This window comes from Perognathus longimembris, chromosome 10 (assembly GCF_023159225.1).
Source record: "Perognathus longimembris pacificus isolate PPM17 chromosome 10, ASM2315922v1, whole genome shotgun sequence".
Taxonomy (NCBI): Eukaryota; Metazoa; Chordata; class Mammalia; order Rodentia; family Heteromyidae; genus Perognathus; species Perognathus longimembris.
The window spans coordinates 7754602-7774608 of NC_063170.1; the positions used below are offsets into that span (position 1 = coordinate 7754602).

At 48.0% G+C, this 20007-nt stretch overlaps 1 protein-coding gene across 1 annotated transcript; it reads right to left on the reverse strand.

Annotated features, from left to right (window-relative positions):
• Positions 1-3597: 3597 nt before the first annotated feature.
• Positions 3598-15945, reverse strand: Gabarapl2 (GABA type A receptor associated protein like 2). The gene is made up of 4 exons (XM_048355106.1): positions 15784-15945; positions 15386-15441; positions 12968-13140; positions 3598-4198 (listed from the first exon to the last, which is right to left on the reverse strand). The coding sequence occupies exons 1-4, from the start codon at positions 15815-15817 to the stop codon at positions 4108-4110; spliced, it is 354 nt and encodes a 117-aa protein (XP_048211063.1). The 5' UTR covers positions 15818-15945; the 3' UTR covers positions 3598-4107.
• Between the last annotated feature and the right edge of the window lie 4062 nt (positions 15946-20007).

A 20007-nucleotide genomic window follows, 5' to 3' on the forward strand; every position in this document is an offset into this window, starting at 1 on the left:
TATTCCCAAGTGCTAGGATAAAGGAACACAGCTGCTGACCACCTTGTAGAAATAGATCCTCCTACCTATGGTTTAGGCTTATGTCAGCCGCCAAGACCTTCCTAAGAAACAGATGAAAAAGGGGGAACAGTTGCACTTTTTGTTGGTGGTGGCCGTGGGGCTTGAACTCAGGGCTTTGGGAGCTGTCCCTGAGCTTTTTTGCTCAAAGCTGTTCTGTCACTTTGAGCCACAGCTCCATTTCGTTTTCTGGTGGTTAGTAGGAGCTAAGAGCCTCACAGACTTTCCTGCCTGGGCTGGCTTCAAACGAGGATCCTCAGATCTCAGGCTCCTGAGTGGCTAGGATTACAGGCGTGAGCCACTGGTGCCCAGCCAAGCTGTATGTTTTTAAAGCTTTACACAGCTACAGAGTCTCTTTGAGAAGTAGAACATTTCTCTTGGCTTCTCCCAAATTCTCCTTGAAAGGATCTTTGGGGGGGGACTGGGAATGTGGCCTAGTGGTAGAGTGCTTGCCTCGCACACATGAAGCCCTGGGTTTGATTCCTCAGCACCACATCTATAGAAAAAGCTAGAAGGGGCGCTGTGGCTCAAGTGGCAGAGTGCTAGCCTTGAGCAGAAAGAAGCCAGGGACAGTGCTCAGGCCCTGAGTCCAAGCTTCGCAGTGGGACAGCAGAGAGAGACGACTCTGCCAGAGGCCAGCACTCACCTGGGAGAGGGGCAGTGTTCTTGGGGGGGGGGGGGGGGCGGAGAGGACTAGGGGAAATGGAAATAGTGGTACCTATGGGGATGGTTTTGAGGGAAGGGCATCTGAGGTGGAGGAGCACCTGCAAAGAATAGAAACCAGACAGGGCATGGCCAGGCTGGCAGGCCTACAGCAGGCTGTTCTGTGACCTGTGAAGGACAACGATTTTATCCTAGCAGCTCAGCACATCGGGGAGTTGGAAAAGATAAGTCACGGGATGGAAGCTTGCTCTCCTCTGTGGCCGAGAGGACAGGCTGCAGGGCAAAGATGGTGGCAAGTAGGCCCAGCCAATGGCAGCATGAGAGGGGACTGACTGAGGACAGGAGTGTGGAGGTGACAGAGGTCACTGCAGGGGTGATGGGAGGGGGGTGGGGGGGGCAGGAGTTTGCAGGGGCAGCTGGCAGGACTGGATTGGTGGATCAGGAAAGAGGCGGGCTGCAGGTAGAGATCCTGGAGCAGTCTGTTTGCAAGAAGTCATTGAAATCATCCAGAGACTGCAGCATGAGGAAGGGACTCTCAAGTAGATGGAATGCTGGGAAATAGTTCCAGAGCAGGCAGAGTTCTTCTCATCTACTTACCTTTACTACTGTATTTGTTTTACTATAATCATGTTGAGAAGTAGTGATGCACTTTTTTTTGCTGGTCCTGGAGTTAGTCTCTGAGCCCCCCCTCCCCCGTCGGCTTCAACTCTGGGCCTGGGCACTGCCCCTGATGTCTTCAGCTCAAGGCTAGCAGTCTACCACTTGAGGCACAATGCCACTTCCAGTCTTCTGGTGGTTAATTGCAATCCTCAGAGCTCAGCCTCCTCAGTAGCTAGGATTACAGGCGTGAGCCACCAGCACCCAGCTGATAAACTTCTTCAATAGCAGCTTTACTGAGCTAGAGGTCTGTCTCTGCCCCCCTCCCCCATGCACCATCATACACTGGGTGTCAGACATAGGACTCAACAGATACAAGCCAATACCCTACCACTGTAGAGCTGCATACCCAGCTCAATGCGTTTTTGCTGTAATCATTTGCTCCCTGGCTCTAGCTAAACCTTCAAAGCCAGTGAACCATGACAGCTAGTGAGCAAAAACTGCTTTTTGATCACTCAGACCAGTTTGAACTGAGTGTATGCGACCGCAAACCAGATTCCTTTGTAAGACAGTTCTTTCCCTTTATGGTGCTCATTCTTAGGTCAGTTCCTACTTGCTTCTAGCTTGAAACTGCCAGCAGAGAGGAACACATTTTTATTAAGTCAGCTTTGGCAAAGGCCAACCAGATGCATATGACAAGGAACCATGTTCTGATCCTAGCAAGACATCACTAGAGAATTCCACTGGCCTGCTTATGATTTGGTAAAGACAAACTCAAGATCTTCGTTTCTTCTCTAATACAAAGTTTAAGAATCATTCGAACTCAGTTGGGGGTCACTAGGTGACACAAGGTATGCTTGCTCTGGTGGCTGACGTAGGTAAGGCTGTTTTCCAGCAGTCCATTTGTCAGATTCAGGTACAGAGTTAGTACTCATTTCCTCAGATGCATCTGTATCCCAGCAAGCATACAGATATATACTTATTTTTTAGAAACAAGGAAATCCATGAGACTATCTCCTGCTAACCACCAAAAAGCCAGGAGTGGTAAAGTGGTAGAGCACTAGCTTTGAGCAAGAGCCTCAGGGACAGCACCTGGGCCGAGTTCAAACCCCAGGACCAGCGTGCACGCATGCGCACACACAGAACATATAACAAGGATATATGCTTTTTTTTTTTTTTTTTTTTTTTTTGGCCAGTCCTGGGCCATGAACTCAGAGCCTGAGTACTGTCCCTGGCTTTCTTTTTTGCTCAAGGCTAGCATTCTGCCACTTGAGCCACAGCGCCACTTCTGGCCATTTTCTGTATATGTGGTGCTGAGGAATCGAACCCAGGGCCTCATGTATACGAGGCCACTAGGTCATATTCCCAGCCCCATGCATATTGTTTAATATAGAAAACCACCAAACTAATTTGTTAAGTGAAAAAGCAACAAAAAAAGCTTAGGGATGTGGCTTGACTGGTAGTATCTGGCACTAGCAAGCCTAAGGCCCTGAATTCAAACGCTAATATACACACACTCATGGAAAACAGGAGTATGTTATTTATTTTATGTAAGAAATAAGGATGTAAAAAAAAAATAAGGATGTATATTCATGTTTAATTTTTTTTTTTTGGCCAGTCCTGGGCCTTGAACTCAGGGCCAGGCATTGTCCCTGAGCTTCTCTTGCTCAAGGCTAGCACTCTGCCACGTGAGCCACAGCGCAACTTCCTGCTTTTTTGGTAGTTAGAGACTCCTATCTCCAGTTAACCATCAAAAAGCTGGAAGTGGAGCTCAGGGACAGTGCCCGGACTTGAGTTCAAGCCCCAGGACGGGCACAAAAAAAGAAAAGTTTCCAGTAAGAGGCAGAGATCAGAAAACTGGTGAAAAGCATGTGTGTGTTTGTTTTTGCCAGTCCTGGGGCTTGGACTCAGGGCCTGAGCACTGTCCCTGGCTTCTTTTTGCTCAAGGCTAGCACTCTGCCACCTGAGCCACAGCGCCACTTCTGGCCATTTTCTGTATATGTAGAACTGGGGAATTGAACCGAGGGCTTCATGTATATGAGTTGAGCACTCTTGCCACTAGGCCATATCCCCAGCCCCCCATGTGTTTGTTTTTATATAGTCCTGATATCTGAACCTCATGAACACACCACCACTGACAACCTTTCCATATCCCAGCCACTGCTCTCATCCCAAGCTGGGCTGCCTCAGCCCCCACAAGTCCCTCTCGTGGCCTACGGATAGAGGGAGCAACTCTAACCCATCCAAAAAGGGGGAATAAAGGACACAGTCACACTCCAGTGCCTTTATAAGAGGAAGTTTTATTGTTAATTATTTACCTTAATAGTTTCAGAAAGAGGAACAGATTAGCTCAGTCCAACATGCTTGGCAGTTGGCAGAATCTAGTGAAGCCAAGTGTTCTGATTGCTAAGGATTTAATTTGGACGCCTTGAATACTTAGCCATCTAACACTTCAAACATAATCCAAAATTAATGCATCATCACCTTCCTTCTCACTTAAAGACGGCACCTACCTCACTTCATTATGGAAATGTTTTCATTAAATATGATTCCCAGAGGATCAAGTTCCCTGGAGAAATACAGCCATGAGGACAGTGCACAGAAAAGTAAAATTCAAAATAAAACTGTATAATTTACTAATCTAAGGAAACAAAACCTTCCAATATATTAAGAAATCCAGTTACAAATGCACTAAGAGGTTCATGTGAAGAGGTTCTGGTATAACTGAAAACGGCTGGCTATTTACAAGATACACAAGCAGGAGCGGTGCACCTAGCCCAGCGCTGGCCCTCAGAAGCCGAAAGTGTTCTCTCCACTGTAGGCCACATACAAGAATCCATCTTCATCCTTTTCCTTCTCGTAAAGCTGTCCCATAGTTAGGCTTGAAAGAGAAAAACAAAAAATATCATTGAAAACTGAGTTACAGATGTTAGGAGGAACAAGACTAATAATAAAAATGAGATTTCAAAGAAGTCACTGTGAGAGTAAGGCAGAAAGCGGCCTGTCTGGGGGCTGGAAACTGCTTCTGGTTATCTGAGACCCGATTTGTCTTCATCTTTTTATGGCTCCACTGTCTTTCTGTAAAGCAGTAAATACTAATATCATTTGGACTCCACACTCAACTCACTCACAGTGAAGTCTTGAAAATCTCAATGGGAGAGAGGCTATACTGGGGCTTGAACTCAGAGACTCAGCTTGACCACTTGAGTCATGCCTCTGCTGTTCAAGAAGCCAGTTCCTTAAATTAGGTACCTAAATGCCTTTTAAATGCCTCGGATATATAAGAAAATAAATGAAATGAAGAACCTAAGGACCATCCCTGGGTAGGCAAAGGGCCTTAAGAATAAACCCAAAGAGGTGTGTGTGTGTGTTGGTACACTGGTACTTGGACTCAAGAGCCTTGTGTTTTTTTCCACTGATAGCTGGTTTTCTACCACTGGAGCCCTACCTCCAATCCAACTTTTTTTGCTGGTTAATTGGAGATTAGGTCTTGCAGACTTTTCTGACCAACCTGGCTTTGAACCAAAATCCTCAGATCTCAGCCTCCTGGGTAGCTAGGTTTAGAGCCATGAGCAAGGCCAAATGGGTTGGTTATTATGGAAGCCTTCTAGCCAGAATCCATAAGGCCCCAGAGATTTCATCTGCATGACCAAGAGACCTTTGTAAATAATTGTTTCCGCTGTATCGAGAACCAAAGAAACCTGTCCTGGGCTGGGAACTCAGTGGTAAAGCACTCACCTAGCATACACAAGGCCCTGAGTTCAGCACCCAGATCAAAAAACTGGTCCAGGCTTCTCAAGAACCCTACAGAGGAGCTAGGAATGTGGCCTAGTGGCAAAAATGCTTGCCTTGTATACATGAAGCCCTGGGTTCAATTCCCCAGCACCACATATATAGAAAATGGCCAGAAGTGGTACTGTGGCTCAAGTGGCAGAGTGCTAGCCTTGAGCAAAAAGAAGCCAGGGACAGTGCTCAGGCCCTGAGTCCAAGGCCCAGGACTGGCAAAAAAAAAAAAAAGAAGACCTACAGGAATAGATTCCTTCAACTAAACATGTGAGTAGGAGCACAAGCTTTCCCAAAGCTGTTAAACAGACCAGTGGAGACCTGATGCAGTTCTTGTTGTGGAACTGACTTATCTCAGTGAGATTAGTAGCACCTGCAACCTCATACAAGCTTTGGCCACATGTCCATACTGCTTGAGAGGGATGGCCTTCAGTGGTAAGGCCAGCCACATCTGAGGTCTCTCCCTGGACAGGTCAAGGCCACAACAGATGCTTCCTTCAATATAGGACCTTTTAGTAAACCAAGGGCCAATGGGAGAAAGAGGGATCTAGGTGAGTATCCCCTACTGCTGGTAGGTTGGCAGGGACAAAGGCCTGATTTATAAGCAAGGTTTTCCTTTTCTATTCTTCCCCAGTTGCAAGCTTAGCTCCAGTGGCTATGTGGGTGGGTAGATGACTAAGTACAATGTGGGGATGGATGAATATGACTATGAAATGACTTACCAGCATCTTGTACAATAAAAACAAGTGTTTCCTGTGAGGATCTCTTAACCTGAAATTTGTAAAGGAAGAACTGCCTGGAATAGCACTATGGAATTAAAATTTCTGCTCTGAAAAAAATATTCTCTATCACTGCTATGTACACAGCAGCTGCTAGCTGCATTTAGCAGTGGAAATGAATGTGGCTTGCCAGGAGCCCTGTGAGTAAACCTAGGGTCACCAGTGCACGCAGCCCCCAACCAAGGGCAGGTCATAGAGACTATGTCATCCAGCCTGGTACACAAAGACTTCATATCCAGGCAGGGAATATGGCCTCGTGGTAAAGTGCTTGTCTCATATACATGAAGCCCTGGGTTCGATTCCTCAGCACCACATATATAGAAAAAGCCGGAAGTGGCACTGTGGCTCAAGTGGTAGAGTGCTAGCCTTGAGCAAAAGGAAGCCAGGGACAGTGCTCAGGCCCAGACCCTGAGTCCAAGGCCCAGGACTAGCAACAACAACAAAATGGATATGGTGGGTTCAATTAACTTGAACCTAGAGCCTCATATATTCTAGGCAAGTACCTAACCACTTGACCTATGCCCCCAGTCTTTTGGGTTGTATTTTATCTTTGACACAAAGTGTCACCAACTTTGCCTGTGCTGGTTTCAAATTCAAGATCCTGTCTCAGCCTACAAAGGAGCTGTCATTACAGGTGTCCACCACCACACCAAGCAAAATTTTAAACCATATATTAGGCTTATATGCCAGTTCTATTGACAACACGATCCCGGAACATCCTTACTTGGTGGGCAGGGGGTAGAGGGAGGAGCCCAGCTCAAAAGAATACCTATAGTGCTAGGCCTCCACCTTGGCTGCAGATCAGAATCATTAGGGAGCTCTAAAGCCATTTCTATATCCAACCTGTCTATCTATCCGTCCGTCCCCATGTCAATTAAATCAGAATCTCTGGAGGCAGGACCTGGCCATCAGTATGCTTTAGGGCCTAGGACAATTCATTCCTGGTGTAGCCATGTCGAGAAGAAATATGCTTGTCCTTTTTTTGGGGCGCAGGGAGACACTCATCTCCAAGAGCCATGTGACCAGGAAGTAGGGTGATAAGCCAGGAGAGTGAAAAGGCAGCAACTTGCAGAAGGGCTTGAACATTCAGCTGAAGCTCATGATTTTACCCACTTTTCTCTGAGTCCCCTCAGAATAAAACTAGCAGGAAAACAACCCGACCTCACTTGGTCCTGCCAGGGTGCCTTGTGGATCACCACTGCCATTGCCAAACAGGTTGACTGCAGAAGCAGACAATGTTCAGTTCTGACGATCCCTCCTGGTGCCCTGTCACGCTGTCTTCCACCTGAGCAAGCCAGACACTGTTAGCACAACCCCGGAATCCCATGACAAATGCTGGTGGCTCACACCTGCAATTCTAGCTACAGGAGGCTGAGATCTAAGGATCACAATTCAAAGCCAACCCAGACAGGAAAGTCTGTGAGACTCCTATCTCCAATTAACCATCAGAAGTAGCACTAGCTTTGAGCAGAAAAGCTCAGGGGCAGTACACAGACCCTGAGTTCAAGCCCCATGACTGAGAAAAAAAAAAAACTTGAAAGTACAATCAACACTGGTGATCTTCCCTAGACTGGATGACACGCGTAGCCAACTGAGACCAGGAAGTAGGGGCTCCAACTGCTGATGGGGTGGGGAACCCATAATTGTGTGGCTTTTGGTCCTTTCTGGTTTTAGGTTCCAGTCTTAGCTTCAGATTTATTGGTTTGTTTAAGCAGAGCCCAAGTAGCTATAAAGACTGGTAATAAAAATCCTAATCATAATAGTATCCCAGACTGTTCCAAAGAGAAGAAAACTAAGGCATAATAAGGAGGTCAAATAATTTACCAGAGGTCACAAATGTAGGACCAGCCCCACAGTGCTGCCTCCAGGTAAATATACATACAGCTGTCGGCTCTTACGACTCACACTCAAGTCCTGTGCCTGCTCAGAGACTTGAACTTCACACACACAAACACGTTTGTACCAGGTCACCTGGACATCAAGCTCTGAGGTAAATGCCACCAAGGCTGAGTCTACATGGCACAGAGTAGTAAGCTATCAGGTGTGTCTCTCTCACACCCTGTAACGGGACAACTTAAAGAGGTAATGTCTAATGACTTGGAGAGTCCTAACATTATTCTGTCAGGCGAATATCGTGAAAGCTGGGGCTATCATTTAGTAACAGAGCACTTGCCTTGTATAAGTGAGGCCAGGGTTCCAGATTCAGCACCACAGAAGAAAAAGAAAAATCACATGGAAGCTTCGCATGGTTGGCACCTGCACTGTGTCCTTATAATTGGGATACCCATAGGGTGAGCCATTCGAGGCCTCTGGAGGTGCCATGAAACAAGACCAACACATATCTATACAGTGAAGTGATTTGAAAATAGCGCAGGCTCCGAGCACATAAGTGCAGTATCAGAACAACTTGGATTGGAGCCAAAAGAGCCTGGGCCACAGTGTTTTTTAAGAAATGTTTTTACAGGTTAAGGGTATAGCTCAGTGGTAGAGCACCTGCCTGTCATGCATGAGGCCCTGAGTTCAATCTCCAGCACCAAGTGGGAAAAGAAGTTTGTACAGCAGAAGGCTAGTATGTCAAGCTTCCCTTTCAGAATCCACAGAACCCAGCCACAAAGCACTGAGAACAGGCCACTGCCGGAATGCCCAGTCCATTGTTACAGAGGCAGCTCCAACACATCTGCGCAGCTACATTGGTCAGACACACCTCACAGGCAGCATTACAGCCCCTGTCCCCCACCTAAATTACTAGAGGATGATGTACAAGACAGCCAGAGTCCCACCAGTCCCTCCTACTATTACCTCAGCACACGCCTCATGCTGTGGGCATCTCCATGAACGAATCCCAGAAGGGGGCTGCTCTGGAACTGCTACCTCCCAAACTGAGTCTGATGAGGGGAACCAATGCGAAAAGCCAATGGCAAACTCGAGGAAAGTAAGATGGGACCCTGAAATACTATTAAATGAACTCAAACTGGTCCTTAAAGCTCTGTTCCCTTCCTCCATCAGGGTCACACAGATCCAGACAAAACTACTTCTCCAGTGGGACAATTAACTAGTAGTAAAGTCAGGTTCCAACAGGATCCACATCCAAGCACGGCCATGTCGCCAAGGGCAAGCATTAGTTTTACTACTCGGTAGCTTTATGAATTAGGGCAGGCTGACCTAGAACTACTTAGGCGCCCAATCCCAGCAGAACCTGTCCCCAGCCCCCAGCCAAGGGCAGGTCCTGAGGTCCAGCAGGACTCATCAACTGGCCGGACTGATGAACACACCTGGCCACCCATCTGCTGTGAAGCCTGTGTGTTCCCTGGACCAGGGCACAACGTGGTGACCATGGAAGTCAGTGCCCACCAGGGTGGAACCGGAAAATCCCCAAGACTCTAAAAAAAAAACAAATTACTGGTTCTTTTTTTTTTTTTTTTGCCAGTCCTGGGCCTTGGACTCAGGGCCTGAGCACTGTCCCTGGCTTCTTCTTGCTCAAGGCTAAGCACTCTACCACTTAAGCCACAGCACCACTTCTGGCCATTTTCTGTATATGTGGTGCTGGGGAATTGAACCCAGGGCTTCATGTGTATGAGGCAAGCACTTTTTGCCTCTAGGCCATATTCCCAGCCCACTGGCTTTTTTTAAACCAGATTTTTCTATAATATAAACAAACCTGAAATAAGTGTTTTTGAGAAGTATTTACCTAGAAACAATCAAAAGATCTAATTTAAGATCCAGGAATGAACTAATTTAAGCACAATACCTTTTTAAGACAAAAAAAGCAGCTGAACACCATCATCTAAAACAGAACTGATTTTCCCCATATCAAATTGTAACATCTTAAAGAGATTTGGGGGTGGGGGGCTGGTCCTGGGGCTTGAACTCTGGGCCGGGCACTGTCCTTGAGCCCCTTTGCTCAAAGCTAGCACTCTGCCACTTGAGCCTCCTCACCACATCCAGCCTTTTCTGTGATTTAACTGGAGAGTCACAGATTTTCCTGCCTGGGCTGGCTCCAAACCATGATCTTCAGATCTCAGCCTAGGATTGTAGGTGTGAGCCACAGGCACTGCAGTGGCTGAGATACTTAGTAACAAGCTCCCCTTTTTTAAGAGGAAAGGAGGGAGTTAAGGAGAGAGGGGGATTGATTATTGCCTGTTCTAAACAAAGGACTGAGACCACTCCAGATCTGGGTTCCTCTTTCGTGTATTTTTTCAGTTCTGTCTGCACCAACCAGTTTCTCTTCTGTTTTTGGCCTGATTCTTGATGTAGGCACATAGCAGAGAATTCAACTTTGCAATAACAAGAATTGAGGACTCTTAGGGACTTGCTTCTGTCTCTATTTCTAGAGTTGGTATTTAATGCTAACCTGATAATCATGACACTCTCCACCCAACATCTTAAGTGTTCACTCTCAAGGCAGAAATAGCAGAAATGACTGTTCACCCCCAGGCCTTTGTGATCCTTGTCAGCTGTCAGTTGGGAGAGGGAGGGCTTCTTCAGGCCTGCTTTCTTTCCCCTACACAAGGCACACAGCCCTGCGGCTGGCCCTGAGTGAAGGTTACAAAGCTTCCCTAAGGAGCCGCAGAGAGCCTGCTAAAGTGCTTTAGGGAGGAGATGGGAGGGCTGAGTCACACAGGGAGGAGGAGACCCTGTGGTATTTGTTTGTTGGGGAGGGGGTGGTTACACTTGCAAAAAGCCTGGTGATGCCACATACCTTGTTTATAAACAAAATTGGGAGCATTTTTTGTTTGCTTTTCTTTTGAAACTGGTGTAGCCCAGACAGCCTGGGAACTTGCTATGTACCCAAGAAATGCTAGCAATCTTCCAGCCTCAGCCTCCAGAGTGCCGGGATGGTAGGAGTGGGATAGTAGATGTGTACCAACACACCTGGCTATCAGATTTCATTTTTTTTTTCAAGAATTAAAAACTGCCTGCACCAGAGGCTCACACCTGTAATCCTAGCCACTCAAGAAGCTGAAATCGAAGGACCTCAGTTCAAAGACAGCCCAGGCAGGAAAGCCCTCAACTTTCATCTCCAATTAGCCACCAGAAAATCTGAAGTGGAGCCATGGCGCAAAGTGGTAGAGTATTATTAGTCTTGAGCAAAAAAAGCTCAGGTTCAGAGCCCAGGCCAGGAGTTCAAAACACACACACACACACACACACACACACACACACACACACCACACACACCACACGACTTGAGGGACCTGGTTCAAGGGGCAAAGTGACCCTGAGTTCAAAGCTCAGTACTATTCCCCCCCCTAAAAAAAAAACAAAGGATGAAATAAATGATTGAAAAATAGTGGTATCAAGTATGGAACACAAGTCCCACTGGAGTCAAAAAAAGTGCTCAGGACCTTGGTTTTCTACCCCTTACTTTGCGACTTGGGTCACTTGTAATCCACTTCACAATAGACTCTCACTGGACTGGAAAGGCAAATGGCCCTTAGAAAAAGGCCCTGGCCCTAAAGGAGCCTCTACTGCCCTCACTTTTCAATTTCCAATTCTACTTATACCTCAACAGGGAGCTAGTGACTTAGTCATTGTATATGCTGGATTGTCAGGTAAATTACCAGGGTACTCTTCATGAAGCCTGTTTAGTTTCCTTGAGAAGTATGGGAGGATCTGCATTGAGGAAAATAAACTCACATGCCTTAGGTCCTGTTCACCTACTTCTTCCTACTAAGCCACCACCTCCAGGAAGAAGGAAGCAGGGTCACCAAGGCACTACAGAGTGCCAGGTGACTTAAGAAACAACTTACCTCCCCCACTATCTTAAGAGAAGCTGAGAATAACCCCATAGATTTCCAGATTCCTGGAAGGGAGGCTTAGAAGATCCCAGTGGTGACAAGATAGCCCCAACTTCCAAAGCTGTATGTAGCAGACCACGGCCCCCACTAGGCAGGACCTGCACATGGGCCTTGAGGAAGGAACTTCATTCAATTTCCTCTCTACCAAATAGCACTAAGTATAGGTAGTAGAGATTGAAAAAGGGCGTCAGGCAAAGTAATAGCCAGAGATCTTTACCTTTAGTAGAAACAAACTCTAGAATTTGGCTCGGGCCTCTTTGGGAGCTTTAATGACTATTGGCAGAACACACACTGAAAACTAAGCTAGTTCCTAGTACTTCTGAACGTCTTGCTTTAATTATTACTTTTGAAGATATTTATTTTATTTATTTATTTTTTGCCAGTCCTGGGCCTTGGACTCAGGGCCTGAGCACTGTCCCTGGCTTCTTTTTGCTCAAGGCTAGCACTCTGCCACTTGAGCCACAGCGCCACTTCTGGCCATTTTCTGTATTCGTGGTGCTGGGGAATTGAACCCAGGGCCTCATGTATACAAGGCAAGCACTCTTGCCACTAGGCCATATCAAGTCAGATAAGTTGTGGCCAGGAATCACCACTAAGGAGAGAAGTGGGACCAGACTCATTCTTGGGACTTCGATAGGCCCAATCAGTAATGGAAACAACCAAGGGTTTAGAAGGAGCTCTTTGTTTCCTCTTTCCACAGGGAACTAAAACCAGCTGTCAACTACACCAAAGAGGGAAATTAGGTGAACAACAAATTACAATCCCAAAGATTGTGACTATAGTCAAGTGGTGCCAAGGAAGCGTAAGTGCAGAAAGAGACTTCAGGGCCCTTTCCTAGATAGCAGCCATTTTATCACACTTCAAGATCAGAGGATACCGATTCACAGTGGCAAACAGCTGAGATTAGTGAGTAAGCCAGCTAGATGAGTAACTGAAGGTGCACTTGGCAGGGCCACAGCTCCTTCAAGAGCAATGGGTGAATTATGCTATGCTTTTCTTTTTTAAACTCTACCCCAGGCTGGCAAACTCCTGATGGTACCACCTTTGCCTCCCAAATGGTAAGATTACACGTATTATGTTACAAAGCCCAACTTGTTATAATTTCTTAAAACCTATGGTACATGCACATTTATTACACCCCTTCATTGTTTTCTTTGAGCTACTGATGTCAGGGCATATAAATCTTACAGCAAATGTTTCTAAGAGCTTCCAGACATCCAAAGTTTCAGATTGTATAAGCAGCCAAGCAGATGATTAAAGCCAGAAAGCTCATCTAGTCAACACTCTCACCTGGACTGTGGAACTGTCTTATCCACAAACAGGAAGATCGCCTTCTCAGAAGGAAGCTGGATCCTTTTCCTGATGATCCACATGAACTGAGCCACAGTGATATCAGATGGAACCAAGTACTTCCGCTTGTCAATGTCAACAATCTGAGAGCCTGAGACTTTTTCCACAATCACCTGGGAAAGTAAAGAAAGTTCAGGGGTTGTAGCTCAGCACCGATCTAGCAAGTACTAGGACCTGTACTAGAACCTTAGCATTGCAAAAAGTATCTTAAAAGAGAGAGAGGCAGGAGCTGGTGGCTCACGCCTATAATTCTAGCTACTCAAGGAGGCTGAGATCTGAGGATTACTGCCTGGGAGGGCTGGGAATATGGCCTAGTGGTAAAGTGCTCACCTCATATACGCGAAGCTCTGGGTTCGATTCCTCAGCACCACACATATAGAAAAAAGCTGAAGGGGCTGGGGATATGGCCTAGTGGCAAGAGTGCTTGCCTCGTATGCATGAAGCCCTGGGTTCAATTCCCCAGCACCACATATACAGAAAACAGCCCAAAGTGGCGCTCTGGCTCAAGTGGCAGAGTGCTAGCCTTGAGCAAAAAAAAAAAAGAAGAAGCCAGGGACAGTGCTCAGGCCCTGAGTCCACGTCCCAGGACTGGCAACAAAACCAAAGCAAACAAAGCCTGCCAGTGCAGGAAAGTCCATGAGACTCTTATCTCCAATTAACCACCAGAAAACCACAAGTAGCACTGTGACTCAAAGTGATAGAGTACTAACCTTGAGCAAAAGACCTCAGGAACAGTACCCAGGCCCAGAGTTCAAGCCCCATGACTGACATAAAAGGAGGGGGGAGAGAGAGGAGAGGGGAAAGGAAGGGGTCAGGGCTGGTTTTTCTAAAGGGAGGCTCCAGCCTTGCTGTCAGGGAGCTGATGAGCAGTGTGGACAAGGAGCAGAGTAGAAAACTGCACAGCATGAGAAAATATGTCCACGGCTTTAATAACTCACATACTCTGGAGGCTAAGAATTGATATAAATGTGTTATAGGGAAGCAGTAAGTGCTTTTTTGTGGTCAATTACACCTCTCATCCCTGATCTCAGCATTTATAAGAGAAACACAGCTACTAAGCTTTTCAACATATAATTTGGGCCGACATAAGAATAACTGATGGTGCGCCTAGATACAGGAGGAGGCTGAGACTTTAAGATCCTGGTTCTATGCCAACCTGGACAGAAAAATCTAAGACTATCTCCAATTAACCAGCAAAAAGTCAGAAGTGAAGATGTGGCTCAAGTGTTAGAATACTAGTCTTGAGAGAAAAAAGCCAAGCAAGAGCAGGGGGCTCTGAGTTCAAGCTCTAGTACCTGCCCAAAAGAAAAATAAAAAAAATATGGTAAGGACTTAATAGCTTGTTACTCCAGGACCCAGAATGTATCCACATTACTGGAGAAATGAGCTCCCAAAGAACACAAGAAACAAGAATGGCTGGCCAGGCACCAGTAGCTCATGCCTGTAATTCTAGCTACTCTGGAGGCTGAGAACTAAAGATCAAGTTTCAAAGCACGGGGTGGGAGGAAGGATAGGAAAGTCCTCGTGACTCTTATCTCCAATTAACCTCCAGAAAGCGGGAAGTGCCGCAGTGGCTCTAAGTGATAGAGCACTAGTCTTGATCAAAAAAGCTCAGGGGCAGTGCCCACGGCCTGAGTTCAAGCCCTAGGACAAAAAAAATATATAAGTTTTAAAAGGACGGCTAGACCAATGACTATGCCCTGGCATAGCCCAAGCAGCCAAAAACGGAGATCTTCACATTTGGGCGTGTTGCTTCTCTCTAAAGGGGTTCTGAATTTGTCAGTCTACCTTTCTCCCCAAAGGCATTGTTTACAAGCAAACATCACCAATAAAAGACCTTCAAAAATCAGTAAGGCTCACAGTAACTATCTCCACTACCATAACAGAAAGCATTACCAGTGAACAGGAAAGGAATCTTTTTAGATCCTTTAGTTAAGCAAGTGTCAAGGTGAAGAACAAAAGTTACACGATAGTGGCTCCCCGTTTAAAAAGGTGTCCTGAGACTTCCAAGACCCAAGTGACACTTCTCCTCCACCAGCGTTCCCAAAAGTGGCGGCGACCTGTCGCCCTGTCCTAGAACTTCTTCCTTACGTAATTGGCTAGGGAGCCTGGTGGCTGCCGACAGCTTACTGGCCTAGATCGGGGTATTCAGCACTGAGGCAGCTGAACAGCAGCACCAGGCAGACCCTCAGGACGCAGAACCCCGGCCTGGACGGGCCCCGACGCGGACTGCTCGGTCACCAGCGAGGACCGGAGCCTCAACTTTCCAACTGTTGAGTGGCCCGGAGCCCGGCAGCGGCTCCGACTCCGACTCCGGGGTGCCGGTGGGGCGAGGGGGCGGGGAGTTCCAACACTCACCGGAACGCGGTCGGGGTACTTCGCTCGGATCTTCGCGGATTCCACGCATCTGTGTTCTAAGAGAGAGATAGACACCGGACTGTGAGGCGTCCGCCCGCCGCCGGGCTCCGGGTCCCCGAGCGTCCTCCGCCCTTCTCCCTCCACGACCTGCGCACGCCCGAGCTCCCGTCCCGGTGTCCCCGCGGCCGCGCTCGTCAGGCCCCGCGCTCCCCGGAGGCCCCCGGAGGGCGGCACCGGGTCGGGGCGCGGCTGCCCAGCGGGGTCGCCCCGCGGCGACCCCGGGGACCCCGGTCGGAGCGCGGCACCCGCCCCGCCCGACAGGGCCCCGGGGCGGCCCGAGTGGGGGAGGGGGAAGGCCGAGCTCCGGCCCGCGGCCGGGCTGGCAACCGCGCACGTACCCAGAGAGTGGTCCTCCTTGAACATCCACTTCATGGCGGCGGCGAGGAGGGGGCAGAGCCGGCTCTCGGAGCCGCGGAGTCCGGCGAACCGACCACAACAACAACGACGGCGGAGGCGGTGGCGACAGCGACTACACGGCAGGCGGGACTTCCGGCTGATGAAGCTTAGCAACCGGCCGGGGGCGTGGCTTCCGGCGCGGTTCGCTGAGGCGTCGCGCCGGGGGCGGGCCTTCACATCAGGGGGCGGGGCCTGAGAGGGGGCCCTGGAGGGTCTCTCCGGCTAACGAGGGCTGGGCGGTCGGGGTGTACTGGTGAAGGGTGTTAGCACTGGAGGAAGGGGTGTCCGGAGCTGATGACGGGCGTCGGTCTCGGGGCTGTGGGTGGAGGGCAGGGGGTGACAGCAAGCACACTCACCTAGGCTGTTGGTGGACGAAGTTTGGCAGGGGTATTTGAGGGCATGAGAAGCATCTTCTGGCGCTGGTCTAGGGAAGGAGGAGGCTTGGGAGCGATGTGGGCGATTTGGGGGACGTGGCCGGGCGTAGCTACGGGTGGACGGCCACTGATAATGTGGGGGTCTGGTATTCAAGTCAGCCAGCGTGACTGAAACCACGGATTCAAACAAGCGCCATTTTCTTCCTTTATTTACAAACAAATGTTGAAATACACTTTGAAGAAGTACGACAACTTTGAGGCGTGCCCTATCCCTGATCCCAGAGACCCCTTATCCTGGCCCGGAAGAAGCGGGGTGCCGTTTAAGCTGGGGCTTTCCCCAGGGGTCGGCCCGCTTCCTAGATGTCAGTGGGCGTGGCCCCGCGATCCCAGCAGTGGCGGGGCCAGGCCCTGGGAAGTCGGGCGGGATCGTCATCTGTTTATGAGCTGGTGAGCACATAATTAGAATATCCATTTAATTGGGCACATGATCCCCTGACACGTGCTTGTGATTCTGATGCGTCGGTCAGGCCTGGATGTTGAACCGCAGTCATTCATTACCTCCTATGGTTGAAATTCATGATGGATGGCTGTGGAATCTAGCTTCATTCTGAAACTATTTTTGTTGTTTCAAGATTGCGTGGAGTGGGTTGGGAGATAAGGGTGAGAATGTTGATGAGTGACACTGATTAAGATCCATTGTATCTTAAACTGCTTTGTAGAATGACAACTCTTTTGTACACTAAAGATGATCAAAATATATTTTTTTAAAAGATTCTGTGTCTCAGCAACCAGGATACGTTGTCTTTAATGAGATGAAAAATCCTTTGGATTTCAATCTAGAAATTGGTGGTGTTGCCTGGTGCTGGTGGGGAGAGGGAGGGGGAAATGGCAATAACATTTCATAGAGAATCAGAGGAGGAATTAAAAGTTGGACTGAGGAGTAAGGGTGTGGCCCTGTGGTAGGCCATTTGCCTAGTACGTGCCAGACCCTGGTTCAGTCTGCAGCACAAAAAAAGAAAGGGAGGAAAGGAAGGGAAACGGGAGGGGCTGGGAAGGTGGCTTAGTGGTAGAGTGCTTGCCTAGAATGCACAAGCCCCTGGCCTGGATTCCTCAGAACCACATAAACAGAAAAAGCAGAAGCGGCTCTGTGGCTCAAGCAGTAGTGAGCTAGAAAAGAAGCTCAGGGACAGTGTCCAGGCCCTGAGTTCAAACCCCAGGACTGGCAAAAAAGAAAGAACAAAAGAAAACAGAAGGGAGGGAAAAGAGAAAAGAAGGAATGAAAGAAGGGACGTAGAAACCCACCTAGTGCCCCTTAATCCTCCCTGACCTGGTTCAACACAATAACAGAGACCCACCCGTGGAACTGAGGTTTACAGGACCTGGGAACCTGTAGCCTCCCTCCAGCTTCAGATCCCAAGGTTCCATTAAGCAAGATTTTTACTGGTCCAGTGCTAGGAATTAAGTTAAAAACTTCAGTGTGAGGCAATATTTTGTATACAAATGGTAGAAAACCTTATTCTGGGTGGGAGAGCTAAACAGTAAACAGCTTATAATTTGCATAAACCTAAGTCTACCCTCTGGAGCCCAAGCAGTTTAGGGTGGAGTTAGCCCACACCCAGGATAGAAGTCTGAGTTCCCTTTAAGCCAGGTTTTATTTTCCTTTCTTGGAAACTCGGTTGTTATGAGTAGGTAGGAAGAAGGCATTCCAAACTCCCAATGCTTTTTGGGTCTCACAGCTTAGACTTTTGGACTCTCACAAAGGGAGAGAAGGAAGTAGTGGGAAAAGGAAGGGGGGAGGGAGGAAGGAAATGAATTGGACTCCCCTTTTGCAGAACTGTGTTGTCCAGGTCCAAAAACATATGTATGCTGATGGACTGACTCCTGCCTTATTCCCAAGGTCAAGCAAGACAAGCCTGGGCACATGCTTTTCCACAGGGGGTTATTCGGATCTGGGCCTGGCCAAGGACACCACCCTTTGTCCCCAAGAGACAACAGCATTCCACTGTGGGCCTTGTCAGGGATATCACCATGGGCCCCCAAGGAACCATACCCATTTTCGGTTTTCTGCTTCCTTGTTAAGCCCTATATATAAGCCCACCCCATTCTCCAACATTTGTCAACTGACTTTGCAGGTGAGGCAGGTTAGTTATAAGGAAAGAATGCTGACACCATCCGTGTCTCCCAGTCATGACCTAGGAGACACCCAGGAGTTATTTTCACCTCCCTCTGCACCCCCTTTTTAAGATTAAGAAGGGAACAATGTCCTTTAGGGAAAGAAATGTGGCAGGAGAGGATACAGGCAAGGATTTACGATATTCTTTATTATATATTCTTTTTAATAAACCTAAGTTGAAAATAACAAAGCAGTTGAGCTTCCCTTCATTCAAATGCCCTTAAATTACAAGATCTGGAGGTTAACATTCTCTTTTGGAATGGTAAAAACTTGGCAAAATTTGAATAAAAGTTTCTTCTAGCCCTCACTGGTGGGGCTCATGCCTATAATTCTAGCTACTCAGAAGGATGAGAATTGAGGATTGAAGTTGGAAGGTAGTCCCAGCCAAAGCCAGAAATGGAGCTATAGCTCAAGTGGTAGAGTGCTAACCTTGAGCAGAAAAAGCTAAAGGATAGCGCCCAGGCCCTGAGTTTAAGCCCCAAGACTAGCACAAAAGGGGGTGGGGGGAGAGAATTACTACTTAACTCAGCACAAACCTCACATTATCTCTTGACACAAGAATGTGAAGCTTGCTAGGTGCTGGTGGCTCACCCTATAAGTCTAGCTACTCAGGAGGCTGAGAGCTGAGGATTCAAGGCCAGCCAAGGCGGGAAAGTCCTTAAGACTCTTATCTCCAATTTATCACTCAAAAACCAGAAGTGGTGCTGTGGTTCCAAGTGGTCGAGCACTGGCCTTGAGCAAAAGAGCTCTTGGACAACAAGCCCCACAACCATCAGGGGTGGGGAAAAGGTGATATTTGTAATATGGAGGTCAGATCTGGCCGTGCCTTCATTGGCTGTTGAGAGGTGTCAGATTGACTCCATCTCAGATTAGTTAAAGGGAGCAGAAGCTGACTCCATCTTCACTAAGATCTCCCCTGCCCCTGAGCCTCGGGATTGGGAGTGTGCCCTATCTGCTCCAGGGAAGTTCCCCTTGGCTGTGATAAGATTGTGTAAACTGCTAGACCACCTGAATTGTGGAACATTCAAGGTTAAACCTGTGCCCTCCCATGAGTAGGCCTGCATCATGTGAGCCACACTAAATCCATGCACCAATTCTAACTAGAATGATAGGTTGATTCAAACAGATACTATATGGCCGATTGTAACTCCACTGGGCACCTGCGTGTGGCCTGGCATGCTCTATAAGTGTTGTAACCTCATTGACACCACCACCACCACCACCACCGTCCGCAGGCACAGCCCTGTGACCATGGTCTAAGCTCCCGAGCCTGGACTGCAACCCTGGCTGGGTCAGTTCCCTTTTTACTTCCCCAATAAACCCATCTCTTTACTTGAGACTGTCTCTGGACAGTGGTGGACTCTTGGAGGGATGGGGGATTCCCACACCCTTCGGACCCCATTACAATATTACAGGGTCTTTTTAGTGAGGAAGGTAGTAGCTGTGGATAATAATTAATCCTCACCTGCCTCCGTGAGACACATCTATAATCCCAGAAGGCTGAGGCAGAATTGCCATTTCCAGATCTTGCCTCAAAGTCTGCATTTGAAATATGGGTTTAGCCTGAAGAGGCACTTATAAGGGGCCAACCAATGTTATCTCTGGGAAAGGCTTTGATC